Here is a 13,664-nt window from a genome sequence, read left to right as displayed (position 1 = left end):
CTAACCCCAGACTCTACAGACACACATACACACATTACAAGAGAATGGCTGTTCACAGAAAGCTGCAAACACTAAAATTGTGCATCCCTGTGGAAAAGAAGAGGCATGTTTAAGATGTATTTGGCCTGCTTTAATAAAAAAAAAGGTTTTAAATGACGAGCTTTGACGGGTATATCCATTACATACTACTACAGGGGTCACACATAAAATCCCTGAACAAGATTTGTAATACTTCAGTATAGTATAACATGTGACATAGACCACAGTCGCCACTGAAATCAAGCATACTTGATTAGAACGTTGTAACTTCCTTAATATTTAAATGTTTATGATTTTTTGTGGTTGGACACATCACAGTTACATCGGACGAACCAGATGCATTGTTTAAAGTGTTTCAGCATACATGCAAAATCTAAACACTTGTCCACGAGAATATTTTGAAGGAAAATAATTCAATATAGGAAGAAAATATTAAAATTGATAAATAAAGAGAATGACTAAATAATAAAATGTGCAATATTTCAGTGATAAAAGAGCAGCAATATATTCAGCAAAGGCAACTTTAACAACGCCGCCTGATGCAGAAGCTAGTTTTATGGTGGTGGTGATTTTGTAATTGGCTGTAATGTAGTGGACCTTGTTGCTAGCAGTAGCTTATGTGGATCTGCCTTGGTATTTAAAGCTTAAGTTGTAATAATGTGGATGTGAGCTCCTGTCCTCTCTGCAGCCACTCCCAGGCAGGTGACCCTTAGACAGGCACGAGGGGAGGGACTGGTGAACACTATCAATAATACTTATCCGCTCTGCTCTGCCCTAGCGGATGCTCTGGCTGTACTATACTGTTAGTCAGAGAAAATGATATTAGGAGCGCCCTGTCCGGATCTCTGCTAGATGACAGAGGCAAGACATTAATAGATGCAAGAGCCAAATATGGGCCGTTAATAGGTAGGCTGGTTGGACATGCAGACGGTGCAGGCAAACACTGTTAAAACAATTCAAGTGCACCACGGACAGATACACACACTCACAGACACACACACACACACACACACAGGTATTTTTTCCCCCTGGCTTCCAAACAGGTTCTAACTGGTTGTTCTCACCATCAGTTCTCTTTGGTCTTCGAGGTTCTTGAGGAATGAGGAGAACTCTTGCAATGACTCATCTGAAAAGAAAAAAAAAAATGGGGGAAAAATAATCAAAACATTGTTATAAATGTAATCATTCATCCTCACTCTCTCTCTCTCTCTTTTTATCTCTCTCTCTCACACATACAGCCTAAGAGACGTAATCGTTTTCAGCTGTTCCCACCACAGATGTACACACACACACACACACACACACACACACACACACACACACACACACACACACACACACACACACACACACACACACACACACACACACACACACACACACACACACACACACACACACACACACACACACACACACACACACACACACACACACACACACAGCTCTTAATTTGCTGGTAGAGAGAGAGAAGTGTAAACACACATTTACATTACATGTCTGCGTGGTGTTAACAAAACCAGTGGTTAGTTTCGATGGTGTGAGGAGGACAGAAAGCCACACTCACCGATACACTTCTCGTCATCCGTCTTTGCGTCTCCGATGTACTCGAACTGAAACTCTCCCAGGCACTGTGCAAACTTTCGCTGCGCCATCCCAAGCTCTGAAAGAAAAATTCAAAATGAATTTAAAATGGGCAAGAGAGCTTAATTTGATAACACTGACTTATTAAGATAAATCAGGTAAATACGCTTTAGCTGACTAAAACTTTAGCCGGACTATAGACAATTCATTTCACCGTCTTCATCATTATACAAATATGGTTGTATGAAAGAAAATCCGTAAACAGTTCTTAAGTAACACATTATAAGCAGGTGTCGTGAAAAGCAGGCCTGGTGCATCACACAGAGTTAACCACTTTTCAAACATCCTGTTTGTCTGCAGCCTGCTACATCCTGTTTGCACATCAAACCCTGGTGTAGAAGGAGGGCAGGTGCCACAGGTTAACACATGATGCCATAAGACAGAAAGCTTTATGTAATCATCAGTGTGCTAGTCATTGCTAACACAAATAAAAAGGTAAAAGAAAGAGTAGGAGGATACTGATGTATGAGCCAAATGCTGACTAGAAGTTGATAATATAACCTAGTGTTGTTCAATAAAGGTAATCATATGTATGTTTAAATTTGTTTTAATTTTCTTATCTAAATATATGATTAGTATTCAGTTTTTCTAGATGAAGTCCCAGCAATGACACTCAATGTTATGCAATATCAGTCTTATTTTAGAGTTTACTTTGCTAAAAATGGCCTTACTTTAGCAGCAACTTAGCTGATATGTTTAGGCTTTTCCTGAAGTAAACTATTGCATTCTGTAGTGTGCTTTGATTTGTAATAGGTCATTAACAGTGTGTAAAATCTACATCTATAGCACTGATGACACATAAAAATGCAATGTCGTCGTTAAATCTCATATTTCAATGCATTTCCTATTCCTAGCCATTAAGAGTAGCATAAAAACACTTTTGAAACTTGTATTTTTCTTCAATAAATGGTGGACTTCATGAATGTAAATGCCAGGCCTAACCCCTGGCTAGCTGAACCTCAGGCAAGCCCCGACAAGGGTGACTACTCTCCACAAAAGCGCACACAGCCATCATGTAAACCCTGCATAATTGCCCCTGGATCTGCTTTGAAACAATTTCAGATGTTGAGTGGTGGTGGATGAATGCAGTTTAAAATGGCCTGCACATCAGTAAACACACAGCAAACCAAATCTATTTCCACACAGTAGAGATAATTCCCCGAGGTTCGACTTCTGACCCATGGCAATCCCCGGGGGAAGCATGACAGAATGCGGCGAGGAGGGGTATTTTAGGCCTGGAGCTCTGAGCAGTATATACTCTGGAGCAGTGTCATTAGATTGTGCAGATAGCTGGGATCCTATAGGGAATAGAAATCAACTGAGCAACATCACAGTGAGAAGATTCCTGGATCTGTTGAGCATCTTTAACTGTGACAAAGAAGCCCGCTGGAATGTAGAGCTGCAACTAATGTTTACTGTTTGATAACGGAGACATTTCAGAAATGTTTAAAAATTGTTTTTATATTAAAAAAATTATTTAAAAAATGCAAATTAAAACTGAGAACTATTTGTCACATGCAAACAAGCTCCAATACTGAGATTTTAATACGTAAATAGGTTGTTATTGCTTGCCTTAAAGTGGCTATGAGGAACTTAAGTTTTTGTTGATTCTAGTGGCCCCTTTGGACAAAATCAGTTGTGTTTTACACCTATATAAAAAAATGTATAATGTTTAGTATAATCCTTTTAATTTCATGTATCTGAGCTGTGTGCTATGCCATGACTGCTATGCTGCTTACATACTGCAGCAGTGTGTGTGTATGCTATGGATTAAATGTGCAGTATGGCCCAAAGCCCAAACATGTGAATGGTGTTGGACTATGTCTGCCTGAGCTTGGCGCAAAGAACAGAGCTACTGCATCAACAATTTATTTCAAACCGTTTGTAATCCACTGCCGGTCGCTCTAAAGCTCAAATTTCAAATCTTATTTCAATTCAAAATAAAGCAGACAGACAAGATAATACAAGTGAACACCTGTGGTCCATTCCTTTTGTCGGTTTGTTGAAGTCATTTAAACTCCAGGAAGCTAAGGGATGCAAAGCACACAATGGGACAGCGTGTAATACACTATTTACAATTGTTGCTTCTTAGACTAGCTCTTTAAATAGCACTTGAAGGAAACGGGTTCTTTCTATTCTTGTGGATGAGGTCATCTTTTTTTAAAAATTCAAAAGTGTAAACAGCAAATGACACATGCAAAATATATATATATTTTTTTAAAGCATTGCAAGTTGCCTGGCCTGTAAAATTACAAATCAGATTGAGCATTTTATTTAGCATGTAGTGAGTAGTCCAGGTGGCAAATACATTGAAATGACAGTCAGCAAAACAAAAGGATTCACGACTCATAATAGCTTATGAAACTCTGCAAGACACTGCACAGACCCAACTTCAGACCATTCATCAAGACTGGAGAGAGCGCTTTGCATTTGCTCTTTCCCCAGATACCACATACACACACGGTAAACAAAACATAGGCCACTGCAAAAGCAACATTAAGAGACTCTGACAATAGCAGCAGAGTTAAAATCCTGTGGTTCAGTCACCTTTTAAAAGACAGTGTTTTGGAGAGGTCAGAATGGGAGGGAGGGAGGGATAGCTACTGTAACTGTCATCTTAAAATCAGAAGTGAGTTACTGCAAGAATGGACTAGAAAACTTTATTAGAGTATTAGAGTACTTTTATTATAAACTCTTGTCAAGCACAATGAATCATTTCCGAGCTCATTTTACCAATACACAGGAAGCTTTTCACTTTTTTCTGGCTGCCCACAATGTTTTGGTCACAGCGCAGAGGTGACTTCTAACCGGTGTAAACACAACCTGGTGTACTGTTCTCTGTGTGTGTGTGTGTGTGTGTGTGTGTGTGTGTGTGTGTGTGTGTGTGTGTCTATAAGTACGAGTTATATGGGCATTATTTTCAAAATAAAGGTATGGCAAAGAAAAGCCAGTCTGGTCAATATTTTGAGAGCAAACAGTGAACATAGTAATTTTCTTTGAAGAGACTGTGAAATCTAGGAGGAATCTTAAACCACACACAGACAGTGAAAAAAAACATCCAGACCGGAATGTTACTATTACAAATCCATAAAAGGTGAGTCTGCTGGACACTCTCTCTGAACTAGTTCATAGTCCTCCGTTTGCAGCAGACGAAATGACTGCAGAAGACCACACAAACGAACCATGGTCTATAACAAATTAATCATTGAATAGGTGCAGTAAGGGTGATTGACAGAAGACCTATGTATAGCATAGATTTCATTAGATTAAAAATCCACTATAACCACATGTCACTCCCTGCTCTCGTTTGTATTGACCTCTTGTCAAACGCAAGGTAATAAAGCTATTGTTAAACACAGCCAATGGGTGGACAGAATCCGGCTAATCGTCAATACATCACTCACCACCAATGAAGCAGCCTTCTCACTGCTTTTTCTTATCTTTTTTTCATATTTTGTGCTTTACTTTTTTAAGTCACTATTTTTACTAGCTGTTAGCATTGGCAACGGAAACGTCCTTAGGAAACGACACTAACGACAACGTTCAAACAAACATAACTTCAAAAACATACCATATAGCCCTTGTGGGATTCAGTATGATTCATATCTCACCACATCAATCGGAAAATGACAGCTAAAGCTTCTTGCAAAACTTCTTATACAAATAGTTATACAAAACTATTTCAACTGGAATAAATATTGAGTATAAGATTCTAGATTAAAATGTTGACCTTTTTCACAACTGAAGGCCAGAAAGGATGGAACAAAACCATGATATACTATGGATAATAAATCCAATATTTACTTGCATTTTAGTCTTGATTTGGCCTACAACTCCTGAGAGAGATACGTGACTCGGCTTTATGTGTTCTACAGATCAATTGTTCACTTTGTACCTCCATCATTTTGGTTTCTCCTATGCATCAGAGCCATAACACAAAGTCTTGTTTCTGTTTCACTATTCAAATTAGATTGTTAACCACAATGACCATTCATTTAAGTTCATGGAAATAAAGGGATTTCCAAGGGGAAGCCCCGATGGTTTTATTTTCTGTGACCTTCCATTAGGAGAGGCCACCTACCTAACCACTGAGTTACAAGAAAGTGATTGACTGAATATGTGCTGCTGTCGTATTTCATCCATTCATAAATACAGCACTACAGTGAGGAAACGTAGGCGAGGCAAGAATGTATGATCAACTCCCCAAACATACACTGTCCAAGGTCAGAAGAGGAGCTGTTATGGCTTTTCTTCAACTCCTGTAAAAGTGTGTAAGTGGAGTTGGTTTTGCTTATGTTCTTATCAGCAAAAATGCTCTAAGAAAAAAAGTGTCCTACATGTCTAGCTCCAAACGGTAGATTGACTAAATTAAAAAGCTGGTAGTTGTATTGGATGAATTTAACAGTTAGCTAAGGAACTGGATTTTTTTCTGAGTTTTTAATCATACATTGTTGGGTGTCCAAAACAGAGCTAAAATGAGGGTATGTATCGGGTTTGTTGGGTGGGCAGAAACACAACTTCAAATGAATACTGATGTTTCTTTGCTCTTTGCAAACATATAATTAAAAAGATGTATATAAAAAAAACTGATACATTTTAATTGTTGAATTTTTGTGGATTGTTAATGTTTCTTCTCCTAACTCAGATGTCTTTTAATTATGGCTTTAGTTACCCAAGGCTTGTTTCAAACCCTCTTGCTGTTTCCCATCACCCCACCCCTCTAAGTGACGTCATTTTGAAAACATAAATTTACTGTAATTGCTGTAATTCAATCGTTTTTTTTTGTTTGACCTTCAAATGCTCCTCATATCCCGAGTTAAAACTAACAATGGCCGGGTTTCTGCAGTGTACTTTGAAGCAGTGTGCCAGAGGAACGTGGGCAAGATGAGTCTGTTCTCCTTTAAATCCCTGCTTTAAACCTTTTATAGAAAGGCAATCTTAGAGGTTGTATATTGCTTTATATGCTTTACTTGACTACACACTTCTTTAGTGCAAGTCAGCAATATTCTATATTTTCTTTGTGCTAATTTTGCAGCTGCATGCCAGGCAAGAATCGAGTTTCAGCTACAACATGTGTTTGTTATAAATAGAAAATGCATGATGTAATAATTTGTTGTTGTATGTAGTATTCACAGTAGTTCATTAGGTTGTACCATGAGTTCTATTGGTAAATTGATTGTTAACTCTCGGACTCTATTTTAGCCATATGGGTCATCACCACTAGTGACCCATATTGTCATTCTTGGACGACTGCATTGCGCAAATGATCCCAAAGCACATACAAATGTTAAGTGGAAGGTTGAGATAGTAAAAGATGTTTTGACAACATTACACTGAACTTTGACACACCTGAACAAAGCCTCACACACACTGCATTGTGTGTGACGGAAGGTCCGTGCAGGTATCTAGTTTCATTGTATTGTAAAAGATAATGAAGAGCTGATGGCAGTAAAAAAAAATCTATGCCATTCGAGCATTCCTCGAGATGATAAATTCCCTACGATTGTTTATAGCTCCATTGCAGAACACAATAAAAATGTAGGAATTTAATAGGATTCTTTTTTAATGTCGTCAGTGATTCTCCTTCATTATAGAGCCCAACTGTGACTGCCTGCCCTCTTTTTCGGGGTCCCTTGTTCCGATTATACATTTTCCCATTCTAAACCTCCATTGACATTTCAAAAAAACCTTAGGAGTCTAGGGATTTATCAATATTTTATAAAAAAAAAAGCGTTGGGAAAGCGGAGAAAAAGGCAAAGGTATAAGACGATTTTTTTCAGGGAGTGAAGGAACTTTGTGCAGATTGTGGGGTAGTCATCTAGTTCTTCTCCTTGGGTAAGCAAATGCACCATGTTTTTCTTAAAGCTATAGTGCGTAACTTTGTCATATTAATGAAGGACGGTTCAATTCAAGCCATCGCCAAACGAGTTGACACAAAGTTGATTAAGCCTATCAGCTCTTGGTATTTCTCAGTATGGCAGTGTTTACAAACTGGTGTCACCCCGGCACTGGCGCAGGAGTTCAAAAACACCCGAAGAGAGCCCGTTGTAGGCCTATTGGATGGGAATGACATTATGGCCAATAATCAAATCCACCATGGAGAAAATGTTACTTCCAGAACCATACTGTTTAGCTATATTATCTTACAAACTCAGACTCAATTCAATATGCGGCTAACCTCTCTGTTCTTAACAGATAAAAAGCGTCTTCTACATTTTAGTATGGTTTTAATGCTATCTTTATCTCAGCAAAGACAGCCGCATCAAAGCTGTAGTCAATTAGTGTGATGTACTCCAAGAAACAGTGATGTCAATAGATAGGTTTGCAGGCTCTTTATTAGAGCCATGTGTGAGCATGATGCACAGATCGCACCCATCCACAATCTGATTACAAAGGCTGCGAGCATGTTTGACTCACTGCATCAGGGCGGACAGTTAATATGAGAATATATATATGGGGCCAAGCTGTGTTCACTTCATTACATAATCCATGAAGAATGAATGTTATCCGGTTACATGGAGCTACAGCGTTAGCTTGACGTCAGGCATCGTTGGTTCGAGGGGGGAAAATGGGAGAGGGAAAAAAACAGCGGCAGGAGCGTCTGTGTCCCTGGGCAGTGTCAATTGAATTTACAGCAACATAGATCAACTGGATACAATCAGTGGAGCGATAAACAAAAGTGTTGGATGAGAGGCCCGCGTAACAGATTGCAATGATAGCTGTTGTTCTAGAGGAAGAGAAGCATCACAAGATAGAAAATACCTCACACACACTCGGGCACACAAGAGAGAGAGAGAGAGAGAGAGAGAGGCAGTGCGAGAGCAAAAGGCTTCTCCTGCTTTTTGCCTTTTAAAGCAAGGTATTTCAGAGCAAACCTGGGAACTGTCAAACTTGGCCAGTTTCTCTGCAGAAAGCCAGAGACCCCAGCCTACTGGCTTCAGCGCATGAGTCATACAGACCCCACCTTATGTCTATCTGATATAACAGGACAGATTGTTCTGTAGAAGGAAAAACACGCAAGATAAAAAAAAATGTCAGTGGTGCCCCCTGTTCAGGAGAGGTGGGAAGAAAAACAAAGATGACATGAAATGGGGCGCTGGTTATTAAAGCCCCTGTAAACCCAAATCCACAAAATGTAATTGGGGAGTTTGTTGCATGATAGTGAAGCTTCTGAAAAGAGTTAGTCATATTTATCAATCTAAATTAAGAGGTTTTTATCTTTAAGTTTGATAAACTTTACAGAAAGTCGGTTTAGATGAGGCGGGCTATGCTTTGGTTTTTATTACACAACAGGTATTTTGAACCAATCAGGGCAGAGGACTGCTGCCATGGAGACCGTTTGATACAGCCACGCCCACTGTTCTGTCAAACGGTGACAGTAAGAAAGCTTGTTTTTTTTTTAAACCAAGTTTTCTAATATTTATGAAAAAAAAAATCCTTCAGATTTTTGTATAAGTTTGAGACACAAAACTGTGATATCATAAAGAGAGTTTTACTATTTTAGACCAGAGGCTTGAAGGAGCACCAGACACAAAAACAGATGTTGTACTAAAAGATCATGCAAAGAATGACACATATAAGATATAAGTACTAGTAGTTAACTACTATAGGCTCTGCATGTAAACATAGTCAATGACTGAACTTTTGAAAGAAGCATTTTCGTCAGTTTCAAAAGAAAGAAGGATTTAAAGAAAGATAAAAAAAAGTTAAGTGTGCCCCATTATGGAGTTTGCTCCTTTGTGGCATCAGGAACACACATAATTCTCATTGAACAATTGGTTAAAAAGACAAAACGAGTGACTCATACTGTAATTACAGGTTCCAAAATGATTGATCCGACTGGAATTGAAACAGGCGACAGCTCGGATTAACAACAGGATACAAGTTTTCCAGCAAGGAACATTCTGTCCGTATCCTTGTCTTTCCAGAGAAAAAGATCCAATCTGCTTCCAATGTGCCGTCGCAGTTTGTTTTTACTCTCAGTCCTCCTGAGGTCAATTAAATTCTTTATTTTTATAAACCAAAGTTGACTATTTTATGCCCATCTTTTTCAACATGTTTCCTTAAAGGTGAAGGCTTGTTGTCAAAATCAGCGAATTATCTCCTCACGGTGTGCTACCTGTCTGTACTGTGTGTGTGTGCTGAAACAACATTTGGTGTTAATACACAGCCTAGGCTCTGTAAACTGGTATGCAAACAAAGGGGGCCCACCGTAGCTAACAACATGCCAAAGCCTAGGCTGTGCATGAACACTGGATTTTCTTTCAGCGCACACATAGTGTAGTTTGGTGTTTGCCTTCAAGGCAGCCTGCGGTTAGGGTAATGGTAAGGAATAGGGAATTAGACGCAGCGCTGCCTTAAGGCTCTGTTGGGGGTGACAAAACACCATTGAGCAAGAGTACAGACAGGTAGCACAACATAAGGAGATATTCACTGATTTTCACAAAAAGGGATTTTGACAACAAACCTTCTCCAGAATCACAGACTACACCTTTAATTACGGGGATGATGCAAAACATTACTAACATCATGACTTAGTATGAAATAGTTATTACCATGTAAAAAATATAATAATAAAACGGGGCGGGACATCAATTCCTTGAAACTGCTATTCCATATATATTACTGTATGTCTAAAAGCAGGAAACTTAACATTGCATGATTGTGGCTGCTGCTGCCGCTGCTAAAAAGTTTTCCCCAAAACAAAGCAGTAAAGGTATGCGTGTGTCAGAGTTCAGCTGATGAAGGTGTCCACAGTGTATTCATTGGCGCACACGTCGGAGTGTTGTTTGTTATGATTTTTCGACGGACTCATCACATGTGCCACTTGGGTCAGAGTTTTGCCCCTCAAAGAGCAGCCAGCGTTTACATTCTGTGTCCTTCCTGTTCCACTGTCCAGTCTTTTCCAGTGTGAATCCTGGGCTCCACACTCAGATACCTAACCCCTGACCCGTCCCCCTCCCACGGGCCCCTGCCCACAAAACATGCATTACTTCATTCATGACTTCCTCATCCTCAAAACAAGTCTGGTGGGCGAGGCTGCGTTGAAAAAAAAACGCTGTCTTGGCAGTGACAGGCTGATTAAATTGTTTCATTATCAAGGTTGTGCTTAGAAAAAAAATCGATACGGCAATATATCAAGATATTTTTTTTTTTTTATCTCTTTATCGTATTGTCAGCTCTCAAAATCAATATTTAAAGTTTTAAACATGTTGTGAACCACATCATTCGCTCCGGTAGATGTTGCAGTACGGTCGTTGCCTGGAATTGCAGAGTTTTTAAATTCAAGTTTTGAATAGGCCTAGTTTTTACAAAATGTTTCCACTGAATTATCAATATGAATGCTATATATTAAGACCATCCAGATCGCTTTAAACAATCTTGTACATTTTCTTGCACCAAAAAGAAGCCCCAAAAAGGATAGTCGTGCCATCATTCAATACGCCATCCCCTTTAAAAGTGGGCTTTTGTTCTTTCTAGAGATGAAAAAGCGTTCCTCCCTCATGACTTCACGTCTTGCGCTAATGCGATTTTAATGAAAGATTGTGATGGGAGTCTTTGGCAGTATCAGTGATGTGATTACAGAGAGCAGCAGTGAGCCAAGGCACACCGTCCATGGCAGCAGGCTATTCTTAAACCTGACTGTCAGAGAGAGAACAGAGATTCACACGACTGTTATTCTGTTTTGCGGAACCGAAAGTGAAGAAATAAAAAAATTAATTGTTTCATGGAGGCGGTGGTCAATTCACCAGAGGACGTCCAGCTGTGGAAGTGACTGTGATTGACCACACTGCAACTGTAACCGACTGAGAGGTATCAGAAGGGTGCAGCAGTAATAGGAGCAAAAGTTGGCCAATACTAACAGTTATATTTTTCCGAAATAAAGTGCAGGGAACGTATCTTGGTTTTACCTAATATTAAAGATAATATTACATTTGTCATTTGTAAAAGGTGGCTATATTCATGTAGACATGCTTTGCAGTAAGAAAAATGCTTAATGTCTGACTTTCTAAATGCCCCGTGTAACTAGTATAGAAACATTTGTAACACTATTTTTTTAGCCAATGCATATTACAATAAAAATACAAATTTTTGACAGGAAAAGTATTCAAATTGTAAAATCTTCAGCCTTCAATTAAGTGTCTAACCAAACAGGAGAGTTGACGTTTTGTGGAATCAACTGGTTTGCTAAGGACAACAGTGATGTAGAGGGGAGAGACAGGACATAGTTCCTGTGGAGGAAGGCAGCCCTCTGAAACAGAAGCACATCTGCCCGTTGCTCCTCTGACGGGCACTTCCATGTCAGGGCTCTGTGGCCCAGCGCCCCGCTAGAAAAGCTTCCTCTCTCCAACCAAGGACTTTCCGTAGTGGGACATCCTCCTCCCAGCCTGGAGAGTGGAGGGAGGGAGTCACTGGGAGGCTTGACAAGGGCATGGGATCTGGACATCAACAATTGTCTTCTTGACAGTCCAAACACCACATTGTTCCAGGGGTCAAACGTGAAGTAGAGTTTATCATAATGCTCTGAAATCCAAAGTATTTATTATATGAATGGATGAATTATTTTTTATTTACTAAGTGGTTCATCCCACACAGAATGATATGACACCAATACCAAACACATTTAATATCCACAGCTTCCGGTACAATAACCACACACACAACATTCTGTACTTTGGACAAAATAAAGAAAATATATGGCAGCAGCCACTACACAATAGTGCAACCCATAATCTTTCCAACTAGAACTGAACATTTGATATATAAAACAACTATATCCAGTAAACAGAGACCCAGAAAAAAATACTTAAATAAGTAAATAAATAAAGAAACACAGGATATGTAACTTCCAGTGATATATCATCTGACAGTGATTCTGGAGGATTACAGAGCTAAGCCGACCATATCAACTCCACACATCAACAACAACAGTCTGAGCTCACAAGTCCATATCACAAAATCACAAACAAGGCAGATTTCAAAGGGTGGAAAAAAAAGCATGGGGGATATTGATAATTCTAAAGGGTCAAATCATTGTTTCATTCTGTATGATGTCTATGAAGTGAGGAGAACTACACATAGGAACACACACTATCATGAGACGAAATTATAACAGTAATGTACATGTAACAAGAGCTGGGCTGGCACTGAGCTCCAGCCTTAAAGCGTTAATTGACAACATTATTACATTATAACTTATTAATACTTGAGCAAGAGCTAAGAACTACTGCAAACTGTATAATGCCACTGACAGTGACAGAGTCTGAGAGGAGCCTGACAGACTGCAAGAATAATGAATAATAAAATAAAAGCTTGAATTGGTCTGATAGAAAATGTTGATTATTTTTGAAGAAAACATTATCACAGACTTTGACTTCAATTATTAGGCCTTTCAGCATCACAGTAGATTGTCAGGTTGAAAGTCCTACAGTTAGGAGCACTCATGTGTTTTGGTCAGCGGCAGCAAAACATGCATGGCCCATTGGCCCAATACCTGTAAGTTATATTTGCATTGCCAATTACTCGGCCAAATTAGGTTAGTTCACTTTACAAAACTTAGAAAAGCAGGTATTGATCATTCTAAAGGGTCAAATCATTGTTTCAGTAGCTCTACCTGCAGCATGAGTGTTTTCATTCAAAGACATAGGCCTACAACTGACAGCTCCTCAGCCCAGTTTGAATTTAATAGCCTCACCTTAAATTAAAGGTTGTAAGAAACGCCCTTTGTAAATGGTATTATTGTTTCTACAATTGGTTTTAGTGATGCCGGGGGCATTATTATTTCAATAAGTTGCTGGGTAATGTTTGCTGTTCTACTGCAGCTGTGGTTAAGCAGGTAGGGCAGTTGTCCACAGATCGCAAAGGTTGGCCACATGTTGGAGTGTCACTGAACCCTACATTGCTCATGATGGTTAGCTTGCACCTTGCATGGTAACTGCTGCTATCTGTACGAGTGAGTGAGTGAGTGAGTGAGTGAGTGA

General features: G+C 39.3%; 1 protein-coding gene across 2 annotated transcripts in view; it reads right to left on the bottom strand.

Annotated features, from left to right (window-relative positions):
- The window catches only part of arhgap10 (Rho GTPase activating protein 10), a 52,902-nt gene that overhangs the window by 35,682 nt on the left and 3,556 nt on the right, over positions 1-13,664 (bottom strand). For both annotated transcript variants that reach the window (XM_080029363.1, XM_080029364.1), the window contains exons 2-3: positions 1,607-1,702; positions 1,104-1,165 (exon numbers count right to left, since the gene is read on the bottom strand). In XM_080029363.1, coding sequence (XP_079885489.1) covers positions 1,104-1,165; positions 1,607-1,702 — 158 coding nt within the window. The remainder of the gene's footprint in view (positions 1-1,103; positions 1,166-1,606; positions 1,703-13,664) is intronic.

Source organism: Ammodytes marinus (assembly GCF_949987685.1).
Source record: "Ammodytes marinus genome assembly, chromosome: 6".
NCBI classification, from domain to species: domain Eukaryota; kingdom Metazoa; phylum Chordata; class Actinopteri; order Uranoscopiformes; family Ammodytidae; genus Ammodytes; species Ammodytes marinus.
The sequence above is the reverse complement of the archived record's forward strand: the minus strand, read 5'-3'. Positions and strand labels throughout refer to the sequence as shown.